General features: G+C 38.9%; 1 protein-coding gene across 1 annotated transcript in view; it reads right to left on the bottom strand.

Annotated features, from left to right (window-relative positions):
- Positions 1–3,427: 3,427 nt before the first annotated feature.
- The window catches only part of LOC126161684 (replication factor C subunit 4), a 61,401-nt gene continuing 44,486 nt past the window's right edge, over positions 3,428–20,342 (bottom strand). Inside the window, exons 6-8 of the mRNA XM_049917697.1 lie at positions 19,627–19,740; positions 3,762–3,845; positions 3,428–3,622 (exon numbers count right to left, since the gene is read on the bottom strand). Coding sequence (XP_049773654.1) covers positions 3,533–3,622; positions 3,762–3,845; positions 19,627–19,740 — 288 coding nt within the window. The 3' untranslated portion in view covers positions 3,428–3,532. The remainder of the gene's footprint in view (positions 3,623–3,761; positions 3,846–19,626; positions 19,741–20,342) is intronic.

Raw genomic sequence — 20,342 nt, 5'->3', positions numbered from 1 at the left:
TATGCCACTGAATCCATTGCGGAAAGGTATATGAATGAATGCATAAATAGTGATCGTATCAAGCACTGTATCTGTTCCTCTCACTCTAGCCGACTTACTACTGGCTGTATGGACCATTTATAAAAAGGGGATATTGTAAATGACTACGATTGCCAAAACCTGTCATCCCCGAACAGCAACCTCTGGGCAACTACCACACTTAAATGTGTAACACTAGCCAGAGGGAGGACTGTCATGAAGGGATGCCCCTCCAAATAATGTTAGGCCATAGAATTCAGGTGCTGGTACATCGGTATTGCTTCCATTGTGTATTTGGGAACAATAATTCACAGTAATGTTTTTTTTTCTTCTTTTTTTTTACTGTACTTTGATCCTGATGTGTTAATGGTAAAAGACTGATTCTGTAATAACAGTATATTCTTTTAATTGATACTGTGATATGTAACTGGGATGAGATACTACGATGAGGTTAAATATGGTGTATTTCCGGGCAAACATGCTACAGACTTACATCAACTGTAGATGGGATTATTGTACTATTAAACCACCTGGTCTGATGGCCAATTAGATCATTCTTCTATAGGAGCTTAGAAATTGAACCATCAACTTTTCATGTTTCATTAACTTTAATTTTCATTGTTAAATATAAAGAAAAGCTCTTGTCTAACTGGTCAGCTCCCTCCTCCTCTGAAATTTGCCTCCTGATCCCCTCTAAAGTGCCCACTTCTTTAAGTGTTACAGCCCTGCGGCCAGTTACACTCAAAGACTGGCCACGGCACTGCCACCCCACACCCCCACTCAGCAGCTTGGCGCCAATCCTCCATCACTCCACACAGTGTTGTTATCCCATGGCTACACTACCATTAGGCCTCATTGGCTTTGTCGCCATCACTGTAAACACCATTATTGACCTGAAGCCACATCAGACAAATATATTATTGTTTATTTTTGTTATTATCAATATTATTACAATACATAATCAAATTAATGTGACCACCTGTCAAAAGCCTGAATAACCACCTTTTGCAATTCGGAATGCTGCAACATGTGCAGGAAGAGAGTCAAAGAGATTCTAGAAAGTGCCAACAGGGATATGGGGCCATGCTGATTCCAGTGCTGTGGCTGGCTGTGCTAGATTTCTTGGTTGAGGATACATGGTTTGAACAGCTCGGTTGAGGTGGTCTCACAGAGTCTTGATTAGGTTTAAATCTGGCAAGTTTGGTGGCCAGGGGCACATGTTTGTTGTGGAGACACTGTATGTACCCTCTTTGCTCACCTGGGCAGTCAATTGCTCAACAGTTGCATGTCTATTTACCTATACATACCTTCACAGCTGTCATTAATCCTAGTTGGCTATGGCCTGTGATGCACCACAGTTGCCTTGGTGCTGGTTTTGGAAATTGCCATTTCACCATGTGTGGTATACTTTAACCACAGCAGCACATAAACAGTTCACAAACTTGGCCATTTCGGAAATGTTTCCACCCTCGGTCTGAAAGCCAATGATCATGCTCTTTTGGACATCAGACAAATCACTTTGTTTCCACAATACGACGATTACACCCCAGACACACTTTATATCCTTCACTGCTAGTGCTACCACCTGTCATCTGCGAGTGGTTATTGCACGTTGACGTTGAACATAGGTGGTGGTCACGTTAATGTGACTGGATCATGTATATATTACTACATTGTACCATGACCCATTTTTGTTTAAAAAAACCAAATGAAATTTGATTCGCCCTCCCTTGGTCCCAATAAATGCCGTGTCATAGTGACAACATGTCGTTTGCAAGAGAGAATTGGTTCACTAGCAACTGGCAGACCAAACAGATTTTTAAATTTTCTTTTGAGAAACTTTTGGCTGTTCTCTCTAACATCTCTGTGTGTTGTTTATACTGATTTAACTAAAAATGAAGGATAGTGTTTTAAATGCAGATGATTTCAAGAGATTTTTGTCCTTAATTTTTGTTAAAAGCTCACCTTACATTGTTCCTCCTAGCATTACTAGCACTGTAAGGTATGCACAAGAACATCTAGAGGTACAGGAAAACAGGAGAGGTATTGAATGATTGGAGCTGTTTGGCAATCTGTGCGGTATGTCTAGATATCTGTCACCACAGCCATTTCCCACAAAAAGCAAGTGTGTGTCCAGATTCAAGTCTTAGTTCCCAACATAGTTTAGTCTGTTCGGACATTTACTATCAACTGCACTTGCAGTTAGCTTTGATGAGTCAGATGGGTAGTATTTTTGGCTTTGGAAATGCTCAGCCTACTAACATTTACATTGTAAGCACATGGATTCTCCAGAAGAGTACACTTGTTTTTGCTTGGTTAAGGAAGTAAAATCCAAATACAAAAATTTTTGTCATAATTACTCTTCATATCTCTGAAAAACAAAGTGATATCAGAGCACACCTCCCACATATGTTGTCAGCAGTAGTCTTTGATTCAAATGCCAGACAGTGTGAAGTGTCAGAATTAACACATTGTTAACATTCCTGCAATTTGTTTTGAAGTTAAAAAAAAGTCTTACATATGATTTGCATTATATTCTGGAATAATTCTGACCAGATGACTTAAGAAAATGAAACTAAGCACACTACAGAAATTTTGTGTGCATCAGTTCCAGTAATGCTGTGATGAATTATGTAGACAGAAATCTAGTTCCATTCTACAGACTGAATGTGCTACTTGTGACAATGATTTGCCTGCACGTCAGTATGAATTTAAAATGTTTAGCTTTGCTGATAGCCTGTGTTACATAAAGTGTCTCTGGTAATGTATCAAAGACTGAATACACTACACCAAATTACAGGAATCATTGTTTTAAAGTGAGGTAAATGTTGATTCTAATTTTTTGTTAAACTGTTTACATTTCACAATTACATTATCTGTAGTAGCAAATATTGACTGTGGCTCTTAGACATGTGGAGAACATATGTACAGAACTGTCTCCAATTTCCAGCACTACACTGATAAATGAGTTGCTTGACTAGCTAGTAGTACCCATAAAGAACTTTATCCTACTTACCTTAATGATACGTTTGCCTTATTACAGTCTTCACAGTGTCCTAATATGGAAATAAACCCGAAAAAATCAAATAATATACTAGTTTCGTTTTTTATGGTTGGTTTTAATTTTTTAACAAATAGGTTACATAATATTATCTAATTTAAGAAGAACTGTAATCATTAAAGGCTGCTGTGACCACTTACTCTCTAAAGTAGCTGTGTGTGTTCCTTCCTGTCCATAGCATCAGTTAATGCTACCTGACAATCAGAAAATGAATGCGTTATGACTAATGTATTGCAACACAAGTTCACAGCCCTCTTGTGCACATTTGTGCATTCAGCAACAAATACAAACAGTTATGGCTTGTATTCACAGCAGTAACACATAGTGCAATATGAAATAATCAAGGCGTTTTATAGTAAAAGATAAAAACATGGCATTTATTGTATAAGACAATTTCACATTGAAGTACCTAAACAAGTTTTAGTAAATAAAATTAATAACAGCAAAAACAGTTCACATTTGAAGAGTATTTATGAGGGCACAGCCAAGATCCAGCAGTTGCAGATATTCACTGGCTCCATCCTGCAAGCGCCAGGTGCATAGCTATAAAGGAAAAGTTCATTACCATCAACAAATGTAAATCAGCATGAAATACAAGTAGCGAAAAATCTAATTTGTTTGGAAAAAAAAAAAAAAAAATAATAATAATAATAATAATAATTTTTTTATTTGAGATACTCACAGCAATTTTATCACAAGTTAAAGCCTTTTGTTTATCTGTCATCTCCATATGTGATATTACCACCTCATTCAGCTGTTCGAGGAGCTATGAAGGTAAAAAAGAAAATAAATTAGATATTCTGTGAATATTTTGCATAGAACCCCTGCCTTCCTGCAAAGAGAGAGAGAGAGAGAGAGAGAGAGAGAGAGAGAGAGAGAGAGTAATGGCAACTGAAAGCACAAAACTTCCTGTACAAATTGTGTTTTATGTAATTGTACACATTATGTTTGAAAATCAACATTATGCCACCTTTGGATACAAACAAACATGATTACAGGATGTACTACACATTTTATTCAAAAATATACACGCACACTTCTCTTCGATACAGCATTTACCTTGAAACTGAACAATCTTTAAAGGGAGGCATGGGAGGGGGCAGCAGTGGGGGGGGGGGTCTGAGTTCATGTTATTTCCGATCACACTATGACCCTAAGGTGGGGCTTCTTTAGGGTAAATTCAAATTTAATACATCATCAATTAAAACATATTAGTAAAACTGAAAAAAATTTAAGCTAGAAATTTACAATGAAAATAAAAGAAGTTTGAAGTACATTTATGGCATCAAGCTAAAACAGAGCATAAATAAAATTAAAGCATCTGACCTTTTTAGATGAATGACAGCCTGCAAATCATGCCTTATTTAATATACAGGGTGTTTCAAAAATGACCGGTATATTTGAAACGGCAATAAAAACTAAATGAGCAGCGATAGAAATACACCGTTTGTTGCAATATGCTTGGGACAACAGTACATTTTCAGGCAGACAAACTTTCAAATTTACAGTAGTTACAATTTTCCACAACAGATGGCGCTGCGGTCTGGGAAACACTATAGTACGATATTTTCCACATATCCACCATGCGTAGCAATAATATGGCGTAGTCTCTGAATGAAATTACCCGAAACCTTTGACAACGTGTCTGGCGGAATGGCTTCACATGCAGATGAGATGTACTGCTTCAGCTGTTCAATTGTTTCTGGATTCTGGCGGTACACCTGGTCTTTCAAGTGTCCCCACAGAAAGAAGTCACAGGGGTTCATGTCTGGCGAATAGGGAGGCCAATCCACGCCGCCTCCTGTATGTATCGGATAGCCCAAAGCAATCACACGATCATCGAAATATTCATTCAGGAAATTAAAGACGTCGGCCGTGCGATGTGGCCGGGCACCATCTTGCATAAACCATGAGGTGTTCACAGTGTCGTCTAAGGCAGTTTGTACCGCCACAAATTCACGAAGAATGTCCAGATAGCGTGATGCAGTAATCGTTTCGGATCTGAAAAATGGGCCAATGATTCCTTTGGAAGAAATGGCGGCCCAGACCAGTACTTTTTGAGGATGCAGGGACGATGGGACTGCAACATGGGGCTTTTCGGTTCCCCATATGCGCCAGTTCTGTTTATTGACGAAGCCGTCCAGGTAAAAATAAGCTTCGTCAGTAAACCAAATGCTGCCCACATGCATATCGCCGTCATCAATCCTGTGCACTATATCGTTAGCGAATGTCTCTCGTGCAGCAATGGTAGTGGCGCTGAGGGGTTGCCACGTTTGAATTTTGTATGGATAGAGGTGTAAACTCTGACGCATGAGACGATACGTGGACGTTGGCGTCATCTGGACCGCAGCTGCAACACGGCGAACGGAAACCCGAGGCCGCTGTTGGATCACCTGCTGCACTAGCTGCGCGTTGCCCTCTGTGGTTGCCGTACGCGGTCGCCCTACCTTTCCAGCACGTTCATCCATCACGTTCCCAGTCCGTTGAAATTTTTCAAACAGATCCTTTATTGTATCGCTTTTCGGTCCTTTGGTTACATTAAACCTCCGTTGAAAACTTCGTCTTGTTGCAACAACACTGTGTTCTAGGCGGTGGAATTCCAACACCAGAAAAATCCTCTGTTCTAAGGAATAAACCACGTTGTCTACAGCACACTTGCACTTTGTGAACAGCACACGCTTACAGCAGAAAGACGACGTACAGAATGGCGCACCCACAGACTGCGTTGTCTTCTATATCGTTCACATCACTTGCAGCGCCATCTGTTGTTGAAAATTGTAACTACTGTAATTTCTAAAGTTTGTCCGCCTGAAAATGTACTGTTGTCCCAAGCATATTGCAACAAACGGTGTATGTCTATCGCTGCTCGTTTAGTTTTTATTGCCGTTTCAAATATACCGGTCATTTTTGAAACACCCTGTAGGAAAACTGTGGGAAACATAAATCTATATGACATATGGGGACATGAACCCCAGACGTCCTGATCGCAAGTCTGATTCTGAGGGATATGTTCTTTTGACAAAGTAATTGACTATCGTATGAGCAGATAAGAATCACATTGTCAATCAAAGCAAAGTCTGCCAATTACAGAACGTAAGCCACCTACTGGCAGAAGCAGGCAATGGGTTAGCATTGATTGGAAGCAGCCTGGTAGATACTGGAGTGATGAACTCTCCAATATTTCTCTGATCTTCCATATTAGAGCAATTTATTGTTAATCACCCTAGATCCATTACTGACCTGTATACATTGTCAGCGATAACTGTTATACTTTTTGTGTAGTATTTGATACTGCTGTTGACATATAGTCATTTTTCTGTTTGTTCTTCTATGGAAAGAAGACGGTTTTGCTCACAGGAATGCAAGGAGCAGAGAAAGAATGATAAAGTCTACGCACCTAGAGGAGTCACAAGACGAGAAATACTTACTTGTTTCTCCACCAGTACTGGCGACCCACGAATGCTCTGTTCTTGTACCGATCAGCAGCAATGGTGTAAAATAACACATGCAAGTCTCTATGCAGAATGTTTTTATTCCTAGTACTGATAGTGTGTATTGAGCTATTGGTTGGAAGAAAGAGACATATTACTTAGCAAACTTCATTGAGGAATATATATACTGGGGAGCAATAGTTAGCATATGCAATTCTTTGAATATGTTTTGGCATGCTGTTCTTGAATTTACGACATAAATGAGTCTTATTACATGCTTTTGCACTCTAAGACTTTCTCTTGGTTTGTGGAGTTACCCCACAATGTGGTACTGTATGACGTAACAGAATAAAAGTATGCAAAGTATGTGGTTTCCTTTATATCTCCATTGCTACCCATTCCAAGAACATATTATGTTTTTGTGTAGTTGAAATTTATTTGTTATCACATGTTGGTCACCCTAGTGGCTAGCGACCTCTGGAGTCGGTTTTGCAAAGGAAAATAACTGCAATGAAAGAGAGCAATTTCATGTAAATAAAGATAATAATTTGAGTAATTTTAATAATGCATGTTATTTAAATACGACAATACCAATGTTCAAATGTATGTGCATTTCTCTTGATCAGTTCTAAAAATCGTGATGAAAAAATGGTATTAGGAATTTTGTATGGAGGCAGGGTGACTCCCCACTCACAACAAATGATAACGGCCAACTGAAATATAATAGTAAAAAGTTACGAAGAAAAAATAAATCAGAAAGATAACAAAACTGATTTATATGTAAACAATAATTATGATAGATAGGCCACATATTGCAGACACTTATTGTGAGAATTCAAAGAGCTATCGATTAATGGATCTATTGACTAAAAGGATAGTTACAAGCAGAGATGTAGTATTCTTTGAAAATAGAATGAACTCTGAAGAGGGCAAGACTACTAAGTTAACTGCACTTAGTTCCGAGAGTGAAACCCTATGTGAAGGAAGAGAAAGCTAAGAACAGGAAGAGGACAGTCAAAGGCAAATGGAGATTATTTATGATGACAATGAGTTTGAGGACGAACAAAACGAAGAGAACAATGTAAGGCATTCTTCTTGCATACCAAAACTGAAAAAATATCTGGATTTTGAGATGTATGCAGCCCAGTCTTTCAATGATGACCCAGCAACATCAGAAGAAGCAACGAGCAGCCTGAACTCTCTAGAATGGAAAGAAGCAATGGAGAGGGAATTGGAATCTTTATCTCAGAACAAAACCTTTGAATGTGTAAATACGCCAGCAGATAAGAAACCTTACAGGCAAGATGGGTATTCACTTTAAAGAGCCCCAAAAATTCATCAGCAAGATATGAAGCACGACTTGTAATAAAAGGATATTCACAAAAAAAGGGGTAGATTACAAAGAAAATTTTTCACATGTAGTCAAGTATGCCTCACTTAGATATCTTTTAGCCTTGGCAGCAAAACTAAATTTAACAATTCATCAAACGGGTGTAAAAAGCATATTTAAATGGAAAATATGTGGAGGAGATATATGTCATTCCACCAGATCAGAAAGGGAAAAGATTTGGTGTTTGCAAAAAAGTATTTATGGATTTAAACAGAGTGGACATTGCTGGAATCTATGTCTACATAAAACTCTAATAAATATATCTAAAAACAAAGATGATGTGACTTACCAAATGAAAGTGCTGGCAGGGCGACAGACACACAGACGAACACAAACATACACACAAAATTCAAGCTTTCGCAACAAACTGTTGCCTCATCAGGAAAGAGGGAAGGAGAGGGAAAGACGAAAGGATGTGGGTTTTAAGGGAGAGGGTAAGGAGTCATTCCAGTCCCGGGAGCGGAAAGACTTACCTTAGGGGGAAAAAAGGACGGGTACACACTCGCACACGCACACATATCCATCCACATGGATGGATATCCACATGGATGGATATGTGTGTGTGTGCGAGTGTGTACCCGTCCTTTTTTCCCCCTAAGGTAAGTCTTTCCGCTCCCGGGACTGGAATGACTCCTTACCCTATCCCTTAAAACCCACATCCTTTCGTCTTTCCCTCTCCTTCCCTCTTTCCTGATGAGGCAACAGTTTGTTGCGAAAGCTTGAATTTTGTGTGTATGTTTGTGTTCGTCTGTGTGTCTGTCGACCTGCCAGCACTTTCATTTGGTAAGTCACATCATCTTTGTTTTTAGATATATTTTTCCTTCGTGGAATGTTTCCTTCTATTATAACCATATCATTAATTTAAAACTCTAATAAATATGATTATGAAGCAATCTAAGGCAGATCCCAGTATATATTGTAAAAGGGGAAGAGAAGGGATGATGATGATAATAATAATGGCAATATTGGTAGATGACTTCTTTATCCTGACTGAAAATTAAAGACAAATGAGAGTTTTTAAGAAACAACTGCAAATCAAGTTTAAGGTACATGGTTTGGGAGAAGTTAAATGTTATTTAGGTATGCAGATCACTAATGATGAAGAGTGACAAGAATTGAGCATAAATCAATCATCATATACAGAAAAAATCTTAAAGAAATTTGGCATGAGTGATTGTAAAGCCATAACTACTCCAATGGAAGTAAGAGTGAAGTTAAACACAAATGAGACAGATGGAATGTGATAAGAATGTTCCACATCTAGAAGCAGTAGGGAGTCTGTTATATTTGTCTCAAATGTTATAACCTGACACTGCTTTTGCCACCAACGCAGTGAGCAGATATTGCAGAGACCCAAAGGAAAAGCACTGGAAAGCTGTGAAAAGGATATTGCGATATCAAAGAGAAACTTCAAACCACAAATTAAGATACCATAGAGCAGGTAATGCAAAGCAAGAATATGATGTGGACTGGGGGAGTGAATTGGGAGATAGGCACTCCACTACTGGCTGCTGCTTTAAATTAAAACTGTTGCATTGAGTACCGTAGGGGCCAAGTATATGGCGCTATCTTACACCACACAAGAAGCATTGTGATTCAGAACATTAATATGTGAAACAGAACCCAATTTCATCGTGGAACCTATAACGATCTTCTGAGACAATAAAGGAGCCATTAATCTAACTAGAAATGTTGTCACTAGTGCTAGGACAAAACATATTGATATAAGGCACCATTTTATTCGGGACCACATAGAGCGACATAGCATCATCGTGGACTACTTGCGCAAAGGAGACATGTTGGCTGACCTTCTGACAATACCCTTGGACAAAGAGAAGTTTGAAAAGATTGTGGGGCTATTTGGTTTAGCTTGTGAAGGCAAACCACAAAATATATGTTCAAAGGGGGTGTTAGAATTGTATGAACAATATATTTCGTGTGAGAGGGTGGCAAAAAGCACCGTGTCAAACATAATAGTCCTCTCATATTGCTATTGTATACTGTGAGTTTTACGTGTGTAATATAATGTTCTTTGGGACTCTTTCTGGCAGTCACAGATAATTTTTCAACAAAAACAAACATTACAAATTATGGTATTACGTGGTGCCATGTAGCAGATGGAGTCTATTTGAAAACAACAATGTTCTATGCACTTTCTCTGTGCCCTAATTCACAGAACCACCCAAGAATATGTGAAAACACAATTCCTGATACCATTAGCACTTTTTCAACTATTGCCTTCAGTGTGCTTCCTCAACAATTAATTTTTGACAGTTTCTGACAACAATTATTCTTATCCTGAGTGCAGCAACTTGATGCATTTGCCATTACATGAATGCCAATTGTAGCTGACGTCCAAAGAGCAAAGTGTTAAAAATAGTGCTATAATTATAAGGTGGAACATTCCCTGATATTTGCTAGCACTAACTGGAACTGAAACCAGTATCAAATATACAATATGTTGCATGCCAAGACTAAAGCAACTGGAGCACAGATGAATGAGAACGACATTGTGCAACTAGGGTGACACAGAGTGGGCACTAGTGGGATCAGAGTAGATACGTCACAAAAAAAAATTAATGCAAAATATTATATACACCATGATGTAAGCATATCTTATTTAGAGTTTCGTGCTGTTTTCTGTGGCATGTGAGAGATGAACTTGCAGTTTTGCTGAGTCGCCCCACTGTTATACGTCAAGAAGAAAATGTCTGAACTCTACACAAAAGTATTGGCGGTGTTAATATCTGAGAAGGGTAAAACACCATTTCAAGGAAGTATGTTGATTCACAAAACAAAGAAGGCAAAATTTTAATGTAATGAACTGCACACTTCAATATTTAGTGCATCATTCTTACAAGCATAATTTTGGATGTAAATACAGCAAATTTTGCTGTGGTTGTAAACTGAGAATAGAGAACAACTGTGAAAAGGTTACTGTGGTATCAGGTGAATGGCAGCAATTACATTGATGTGCCAAGTATGTGATCTCTGATGGACTTCTTAGGGAAGCATTGGTTATTGTATACAGAGGACAAGTCACAAGAATGCAAGTCACAAGAATTCACCCTCACAAATACTATATCTGGATCAGAATAAGAAAATAATTGATGTCTAGTTGTTTACAGGGCTGTTATCATATCAACAGCCAGCCATATAACGCACTTGGTAGTACCTTCTGTTCCATTCATTGTTGTCAATTCTCTCTACTACAGCTCCTATTCAGTCGCAGACAATGCTTGCAGCTGTAACCTTGACTGTTGTGATCTGTTTGGTGTGGTTTATTCCAGTGTGTGGTGAGTTTATTTTGTGCTACTGATGTCTGAAGCTTTCAGCAGAAATAAGTAGAAAAGTATAGTTGATAAATGAAAAGTACAGTGATCTGCTCACGTTTTGCATGGCCAGACATGCGAGTCTGTGTGCATGAATATTTTAAGAAGGATAGAGAGGATGGTGCAACTCTACTGCTTCTAACGAAGGTAGTTGATAGAACTGCAGATGCTTTTTAGATACATAAAAACACTGTCATCGAAGTTTGTAAGGGAAAATATTGCACAGAAGAGGAAGAGGCTGGTTCATCTAAGCTACGGATGATCGATAAAGAGAGAACAGAACCACGAGTAACAAACTTGGGCTCATCCCAACAAGATGCTGTACGTTGCCACATATATGGATAATGTGACAGAAGAGAATATCCAACTATTGGACAGGGTAGGGTGGGGGAGGGGCGCAGGAGGAAAAGAGAATAAATAATATTTCCACACAGGTGAAAGTTCTGGGCAATTTACATGAAAAAGAAGGGGTATATTTTGGATGAGGTGGCTGAAGAACGTGGCAACAGGGTTTTTAGGATTCCACCATATGACTGCCATTTCAATGCCATTGAAATGATTTGGGCACAGATCAAGCATTATGTGGCAACAAATAACAGCTTCACTGTGACATAAATTTAAAAATTGTTAAGAGGAAGCAGTGCCATAAATAATGTCAGGGAAGTGGAGTGATGTTGTATGTCAACAGAAATGGTTGTCAAGGAAGCATGGAAAACTGGAATTAGGGTAGAAAGTGATATCAAAAATATAATTATATCTTTGTGCAATTCCAGTGACACTTCCATGGACCACAGACAAGATAGCGACAGTGTTGAGAAAGAAAGTGACTCTGAATCAACAACAAGTAGATAGTAGATATAATTTGGCTTTATTTTTGTGTTTGTGTTCCATATTTTGGACTGAAAAATGTCTACCACATTTCCACAGTAAATCTCATTTAGTATTAAGGAGTACCCCCCTGCATAAGTACCCCTGTGATTGGTAAGTACTTACACAGTTTACAACATTTTAATGTTGTTGGTTATTTTACGTAAATGAATGATTCAGAGCTATTTCAGCACCCATTTCATAATGAATACATCAACTAAACATGAATCATTCTGCTTATTCTAAAAGACACTGTGATTCCCATTGTTTTGCTGAGATACAGTACACAAATAATAAGAATAAGGTATCATTTTATACACAGACGTATGTTCATTAAGCAACAAGGATATCACAATTCTGTAAAGCAAACTCAATATTGCACATTAAAAGGCAGCATGAGGAGGTAGTAAGTATGGAACAACACTGCTGTTGCCACTAAACCCATATAGTGTGCATGTGATGATGAACTATCAGCATCGCGCCCTTCCATGGTCAACAGTGCTCCGCTGTCAATCACAGTTATTTTGATCGAAGTATACAAAGCAAATACCTACACAAATGTTTGGTGGAAAGAATCAGCTAGGCTTAGCTCTGTTGAGGTATCATTAGATGATTACATAATAACTGGTGCTATGTTAAGTAATTATGCACCCACTAGGCATAGTAAAGGTGGAACCATACAAGACGACTCAGTCAGCACAGTTTTGTGCTAACTAAAATGAGCAGATTAAACCATCAAAGACAGATTGGTCAACATTTTAAGTCATGGTACATCACCTCCTACTTTTTCACAGCTATTATCCCCCTTTGCCCAGCTCCATAGCTGAGTGTTCAGTGTAGATGCTGTCATGTGAAGGACATGGATTCGATTCCTGGTACTACCAAGTATTTTTCCTTGGGTTGGTATGAAGTGCACTCAGCCTCATGATTACTTGATTAAGAAGTAGTAGCTCAAATATCTGCAAAATAGTTGGGCATGTTGAGTGCTGACTCATGCCCCTCCATACTGCACCTGACTGACACTGCAAGGCAGAGGATGACATGGTGGTCTGTTGACATCTGTTTGGTCTCCAAGGGCCTGGACGAGGAACTTATTCTATTACCCTACTTCATCATGCATATTGACTCCATATTCTTCACCTAACTAATATGTACTTATTCTCTGGAAGAGTGACAGATTTTAGTGCTGTATTTATGTTTCATAGTCAACACATTGAGTTCTGCCTATATTGTTCACATTTTCAGCCAGTTCTTCTCTGCAGTGGTCAACACAACTATATATTTGTTAACAGAATGCACAATTTTTCCATTGGGGATGCATTTACATAGACTACTACTTTGTTCCAAAACTAGTTTTGGCTTTTTAAGGCATTATCAAGGGTTTAGCTGTTTTTGTTGCTGTGGTCTTCAGTCCTGAGACTGGTTTGATGCAGCTCTCCATGCTAACCTATCCTGTGCAAGCTTCTTCATCTCCCAGTACTTACTGCAACCTACATCCTTCTGAATCAGCTTAGTGTATTCATCTCTTGGTCACCCTCTACGATTTTTACCCTCCACGTTGCCCTCCAATGCTAAATTGGTGATCCCTTGATGCCTCAGAACATGTCCTACCAACTGGTCCCTTCTTCTTGTCAAGTTGTGCCACAAACTCCTCTTCTCCCCAATTCTATTCAATACCTCCTCATTAGTTATGTGATCTACCCATCTAATCTTCAGCATTCTTCTGTAGCACCACATTTCGAAAGCTTCTATTCTCTTCTTGTCTAAACTATTTATCGTCCATGTTTCACTTCCATACATGGCTCACTCCATACAAATACTTCCAGAAACGACTTCTTGACACTTAAATCTATACTCAATGTTAACAAATTTCTCTTCTTCAGAAACACTTTCTTTGCCATTGCCAGTCTACATTTTATATCCTCTCTACTTCGACCATCATCAGTTATTTTGCTCCCCAAATAGCAAAACTCCTTTACTACTTTAAGTGTCTCATTTCCTAATCTAATTCCCTCAGCATCACCCGACTTAATTCAACTACATTCCATTATCCTCGTTTTGCTTTCGTTGATGTCCATCTTATATCCTCCTTTCAAGACCCTGTCCATTCCGTTCAACTGCTCTTCCAAGTCCTTTGCTGTCTCTGACAGAATTACAATGTCATCAGCAAACCTCAACGTTTTTATTTCTTCTCCATGGATATTAATACCAACTCCAACCTTTTCTTTTGTTTCCTTTACTGCTTGCTCAGAATACAGATTGAATAACATCGGGGACAGGCTACAACCCTGTCTCACTCCCTTCCCAACCACTGCTTCCCTTTCATGCCCCTCGACTCTTATAACTGCCATCTGGTTTCTGTACAAATTGTAAATAGCCTTTCACTCCCTGTATTTTACCCCTGCCACCTTTAGAATTTGAAAGAGAGTATTCCAGTCAACATTGTCAAAAGCAAGTCTACAAATGCTAGAAATGTAGGTTTGCCTTTCCTTAACCTATTTTCTAAGATAATTCGTAGGGTCAGTATTGCCTCACGTGTTCCAACATTTCTGCGGAATCCAAACTGATCTTCACCGAGGTCGGCTTCTACCAGTTTTTCCCTTCATCTGTAAAGAATTCGCGTTAGTATTTTGCAGCTGTGACTTATTAAACTGATAGTTCGGTAATTTTCACAACTGTCAACACCTGCTTTCTTTGGAATTGGAATTATTATATTCTTCTTGAAGTCTGAGGGTATTTCGCCTGTCTCATACATCTTGCTCACCAGATGGTAGAGTTTTGTCAGGACTGGCTCTCCCAAGGCCGTCAGTAGTTCCAATGGAATGTTGTCTACTCCCGGGGCCTTATTCGACTCAGGTCTTTCAGTGCTCTGTCAAACTCTTCACGCAGTATCGTATCTCCCACTTCATATTCATCTATATCCTCTTCCACCTAATGCCTACTCCCAGATAATTTATGGAATTAACTGCTTCCAGCTGCTAACCTGCTATATTGTAGCTAAAAGATAAAGGATCTTTCTTTCTATGTATTCGCAGCACATTACACTTGTCTACACTGAGATTCAATTGCCATTCCCTGCACCATGCGTCAATTCGTTGCACATCCTCCTGCATTTCAGTACAATTTTCCATTGTTACAACCTCTCGATATACTACAGCATCATCATCCACAAAAAGCCTCAGTGAACTTCCGATGTTATCCACAAGGTCATTTATATATACTGTGAATAGCAACGGTCCTACGACACTCCCCTGCGGCACACCTGAAATCACTCTTACTTCGGAAGACTTCTCTCCATTGAGAATGACATGCTGCATCCTGTTATCTACGAACTCTTCAATTCAATCACACAATTGGTCTGATAGTCCATGTGCTCTTACTTTGTTCATTAAACTGTGGGAAACAGTATCAAATGCTTTGAGGAAGTCAAGAAACACGGCATCCACCTAGGAACCCGTGTCTATGGCCCTCTGAGTCTCGTGGATGAATATCGCGAGCTGGGTTTCACACGATAGTCTGTTCTGAAACCCATGCTGATTCCTACAGAGTAGATTTCTAGTCTCCAGAAAAGTCATTATACTCTAACATAATATGATTTCCAAAATTCTACAACTGATCGACGTTAGAGATATAGGTCTATAGTTCTGCACATCTGTTCGACATCCCTTCTAGAAAATGGAGATGACCTGTGCCATTTTCAAATCTTTTGGAATGCTACGCTCTTCTAGAGACCTACGGTACACTGCTGCAAGAAAGGGGGCAAGTTCCTTCGCATACTCTGTGTAAAATCGAACTGGTATCTCATCAGGTCCAGCGGCCTTTCCTCTTTTGAGCGATTTTAATTGTTTCTATATTCCTCTGTCGTCTATTTTGATATTGCCACTACCATTTTGTCATCTGTGTGACAATCTAGAGAAGGAACTACAGTGCAGTCTTCCTCTGTGAAACAGCTTTGGAAAAAGACATTTAGTATTTCGGCCTTTAGTCTGTCATCCTCTGTTTCAGTACCATTTTGGTCACAATGTCTGGACATTTTGTTTTGATCCACCTACCGCTTTGACATAAGACCAAAATTTCTTAGGATTTTCTGCCAAGTCAGTACACAGAACTTTACTTTCGAATTCATTGAACGCCTCTCGCATAGCCATCCTCACACTAAATTTTGCTTCTTGTAATTTTTGTTTGTCTGCAAGGCTTTGGCTATGTTTATGTTTGCTGTGAAGTTCCCTTTGCTTCCATAGCAGTTTTCTAACTCAGTTGTTGTACCACGGTGGCTCTTTTCCATCTCTTACGATCTTGCTTGGCACATACTCATCTAATGCATATTGTACGACGGTTTTGAACTCTGTCCACTGATCCTCAACACTATCTGTACTTGAGACAAAACTTTTGTGTTGAGCCGTCAAGTACTCTGAAATCTGCTTTTTGTCACTTTTGCTAAACAGAAAAATCTTCCTATCTTTTTTAAGATTTCTATTTACGGCTGAAATCATCGATGCAGTAACCACTTTATGATCGCTGATTCCCTGTTCTGCATTAACTGTTTCAAATAGTTCGGGTCTTTTTGTCACCAGAAGGTCTCTTTTTGTCACCAGAAGGTCTAATATGTTATCACCACGAGTCGGTTCTCTGCTTAACTGCTCAAGGTAGTTTTCATATAATGCACTTAAAAAAATTTCACTGGATTCTTTTTCCCTGCCACCCGTTATAAACGTTTGAGTCTCTCAGTCTATATCTGGTAAATTAAAATCTCCACCCAGATCTATAACATGGTCGGGAAAGCTACTCTAACTATTTTTCAAATTTTCCTTCAGGTGCTCTACCACAACAGCTGCTGAGCCAGGGGGCCTATAGACACATCCAATTACCATGTTTGAGCCTGCTGATGCCGAACGACAAACCATGCTGACAACAATTTGCTGGGATATGCTGCAGCGTATTGACATGGATGCCAGCTTCCTGGAAAGATGTTTATTCTAGAGGAGCCAACCTTTCATCTATCAGGAAGGGTTAACAGGCATAATGTTCGGATTTGGGTTTCGCAAAATCCACATGTTGTCACTGAACATATTCATGATAGCCCTAAACCAAACGTCTGGTACAGGTTAATGCAAGACATGATTGTTGGACCGTTCTTCTTTGCAGAACAAACAGTGAATGGGTCAGTGTATCTGGACATGTTGGAGCAGTTTGTGTACCCTCAGACACAAGACTTGCAACCCAATATTATTTTTCAACAAGACGGGGCTCCACTGCATTGGTCAACGGCTGTTCGCAAGCTCCTGGGTAGGAAATTTCCCAATCGTTGGATCGGACGCAGAGGACCCATTGCCTGGTCACCATGTGCACCCGACATTATGCCGCTTGTTTTCTCATGTGGGGATTCATGAAGGACCGCGTGTATGCGACCAAAGTGGACAATATTCCTACGTTGCGACATCGTATCACTAATGTGATTGCAACACTAACAGAGAAAATGTTACAAAGAACTTGGCAAGAAATAGAATACAGACTCTATATTATTCATGCGACAAATGGTTCACATGTAGAGGTGTATTGATGATAAATAAATAAATTCTTTGAGATGCTCTACAATGTGGTGCATTTTTCATTGTCTTATCTACTGTGGTTTTTTTCCTGGGTCTTTGAAATCATGGAGGTTTGAGTGGGACACCCTGTATTTTTGGACATTTTCCCACCTTACGTGCACCAGCTATGTGTCAAACCATCAAGAACAGCACAGTTTATACACTAAAATGAACAGAAGCACATCCTGTGAATATATTGCCATTTTCACATGTATGGAGCCTTTTTCTTTGTAACTATTTTTCTGTTAAATTAAATTCACACTATTGTCATGACAAAAATGGAAACAATATAGTATGCTTCTTTGTATAGTTAAACACCTAACAATAGCTAAAAATCCAAAACTAGTTGTTGAACATGGAAGATGTCTAAAGAGTTACAACTTAAGTGAAGGACTGTCGTATTTGTTTAATTTATCCAGTTGCTTGTTTCCTAATTTTATATAACATTAAAACTGCCGTATTTAATGTTATTCTATTACGCTCCAAAACAATAACATTTTCTGTTTGATCATTATTACAAAAAACATCATGTAAAGGTAAGGCTTTAATGCTTGCTACCATCAGTGTCATTTGAGATGACCTTGTACTTTGTACAGAACCCATCCTGATGTGACTTATTACATTTGGAAAACCACAGAAAATCTGAATTTGGATGATAAGATAGATGTGTTTAACTCCTCCTCCCAAAAGTGAGTCCATTGCACTATCCTGTGTTACAATGCTTTTTAAGACAATTACACTGCACTGCCTGCCACTAAACAGATTAATATAAGATGTTTCTGTCTCTTCTCATACAATGACAGTATAAGTCATGTTACTGAATGAATTACAGCATCTCTTCTTTTTAAAAGTTAATAACATATTCATGAAAATACACTGTATTACCTTACATCTACATCTACATCTACATCTATACTCCGCGAGCCACCTTACGGTGTGTGGCGGAGGGTACTTATTGTACCACTATCTGATCCCCCCTTCCCTGTTCCATTCACGAATTGTGCGTGGGAAGAACGACTGCTTGTAAGTCTCCGTATTTGCTCTAATTTCTCGGATCTTTTCGTTGTGATCATTACGCGAGATATATGTGGGCGGTAGTAATATGTTGCCCATCTCTTCCCGGAATGTGCTCTCTTGTAATTTCGATAATAAACCTCTCCGTATTGCGTAACGCCTTTCTTGAAGTGTCCGCCACTGGAGCTTGTTCAGCATCTCCGTAACGCTCTCGCGCTGACTAAATGTCCCCATGACGAATCGCGCTGCTTTTCGCTGGATCATGTCTATCTCTTCTATTAATCCAACCTGGTAAGGGTCCCATACTGATGAGCAATACTCAAGAATCGGACGAACAAGCGTTTTGTAAGCTACTTCTTTCGTCGATGAGTCACATTTTCTTAGAATTCTTCCTATGAATCTCAACCTGGCGCCTGCTTTTCCCACTATTTGTTTTATGTGATCATTCCACTTCAGATCGCTCCGGATAGTAACTCCTAAGTATTTTACGGTCGTTACCGCTTCCAATGATTTACCACCTATGGCATAATCGTACTGGAATGGATTTCTGCCCCTACTGTGTAAAGTTTTAAATAATGTGTTACTGCTTCATACATTTAAAAAGTCCAAATGCCAGTGGGCTACTCCTCCTTATGCAATTTTCTTGCGTGGACATTTTTCTCTACAGAAACTTGAAAACAATAAAATATTACACACTTTCTAGGCAAACACTGAGCAACACTTTTAATAATAGTTAAAGTGAGCTATGGCACCAAACTTCATAAAAAGCTACTAAAAAGAAAAAAGAACACCACTTTCTTAATAGATAACTTATCCACATTTCAGTACCTCAGGTAGGGTTTACTCAGTTGTAAAACATTAAAACATCTTATGGTTATCAAACTATACTGCAGAATGCACACTATTTAAATAGCTAAGTTCTTACCTGTGCTGCTGAATATGCATCCTTAAGATAGTCATCCACAAATACTTTGCACTGTTTGAAATCATTCTTCCTGCAGACTTCTATCAGCCCATTTACAAGTTTTTCTGGCACCACCTACACATATGCCATAGAACATACAATAAATAATCACTTCATCACCTATGGACGTGTTCTGTAAAGATACAACCTCTGATTCAATCAGCTGACATATTTCTTAACGATTTACACTGGGATCTGCATTACACTTAACTTTCTTAACTACTGTTGTCACTTTAAAAATACATTAAATGGTAATGTCATTGATGAAAGATGCCCTTTTATCCATAGCACTTGGGCTTACAGTTCCATACAGGACCCCAGCCACCGGCAGCAATGAAGCTATTACAGCAGTGAATATGCGTGTGTGTGTGTGTGTGTGTGTGTGTGTGTGTGTGTGTGTTTGTTTTTAAGAAATACTTTCTGATAAGGCAACAACCTTTGCCACTTAAGTAGGTATGGCAGGCTGGGAATGCCTTTTGTTTTGTACCAGAGACATGAATATATTCTTATACTTAACCCAGATAATCAACATGAAGAGCTAATCCAACACATGTTAAAAAGTTCCTTGGCATGTCGAATTGTGCATTTTAATATAAACATTCTATGCTGTTTTATCATTATTGCTCATGTCTTCTTCAAGAAATGTCATCACATCATCTTAAGGGCTGATACCTGTG

The sequence above is a fragment of the Schistocerca cancellata genome, chromosome 2, assembly GCF_023864275.1.
Source record: "Schistocerca cancellata isolate TAMUIC-IGC-003103 chromosome 2, iqSchCanc2.1, whole genome shotgun sequence".
In the NCBI taxonomy this organism is placed as follows: Eukaryota; Metazoa; Arthropoda; class Insecta; order Orthoptera; family Acrididae; genus Schistocerca; species Schistocerca cancellata.
This window is presented reverse-complemented; position numbering and strand designations above follow the sequence as displayed.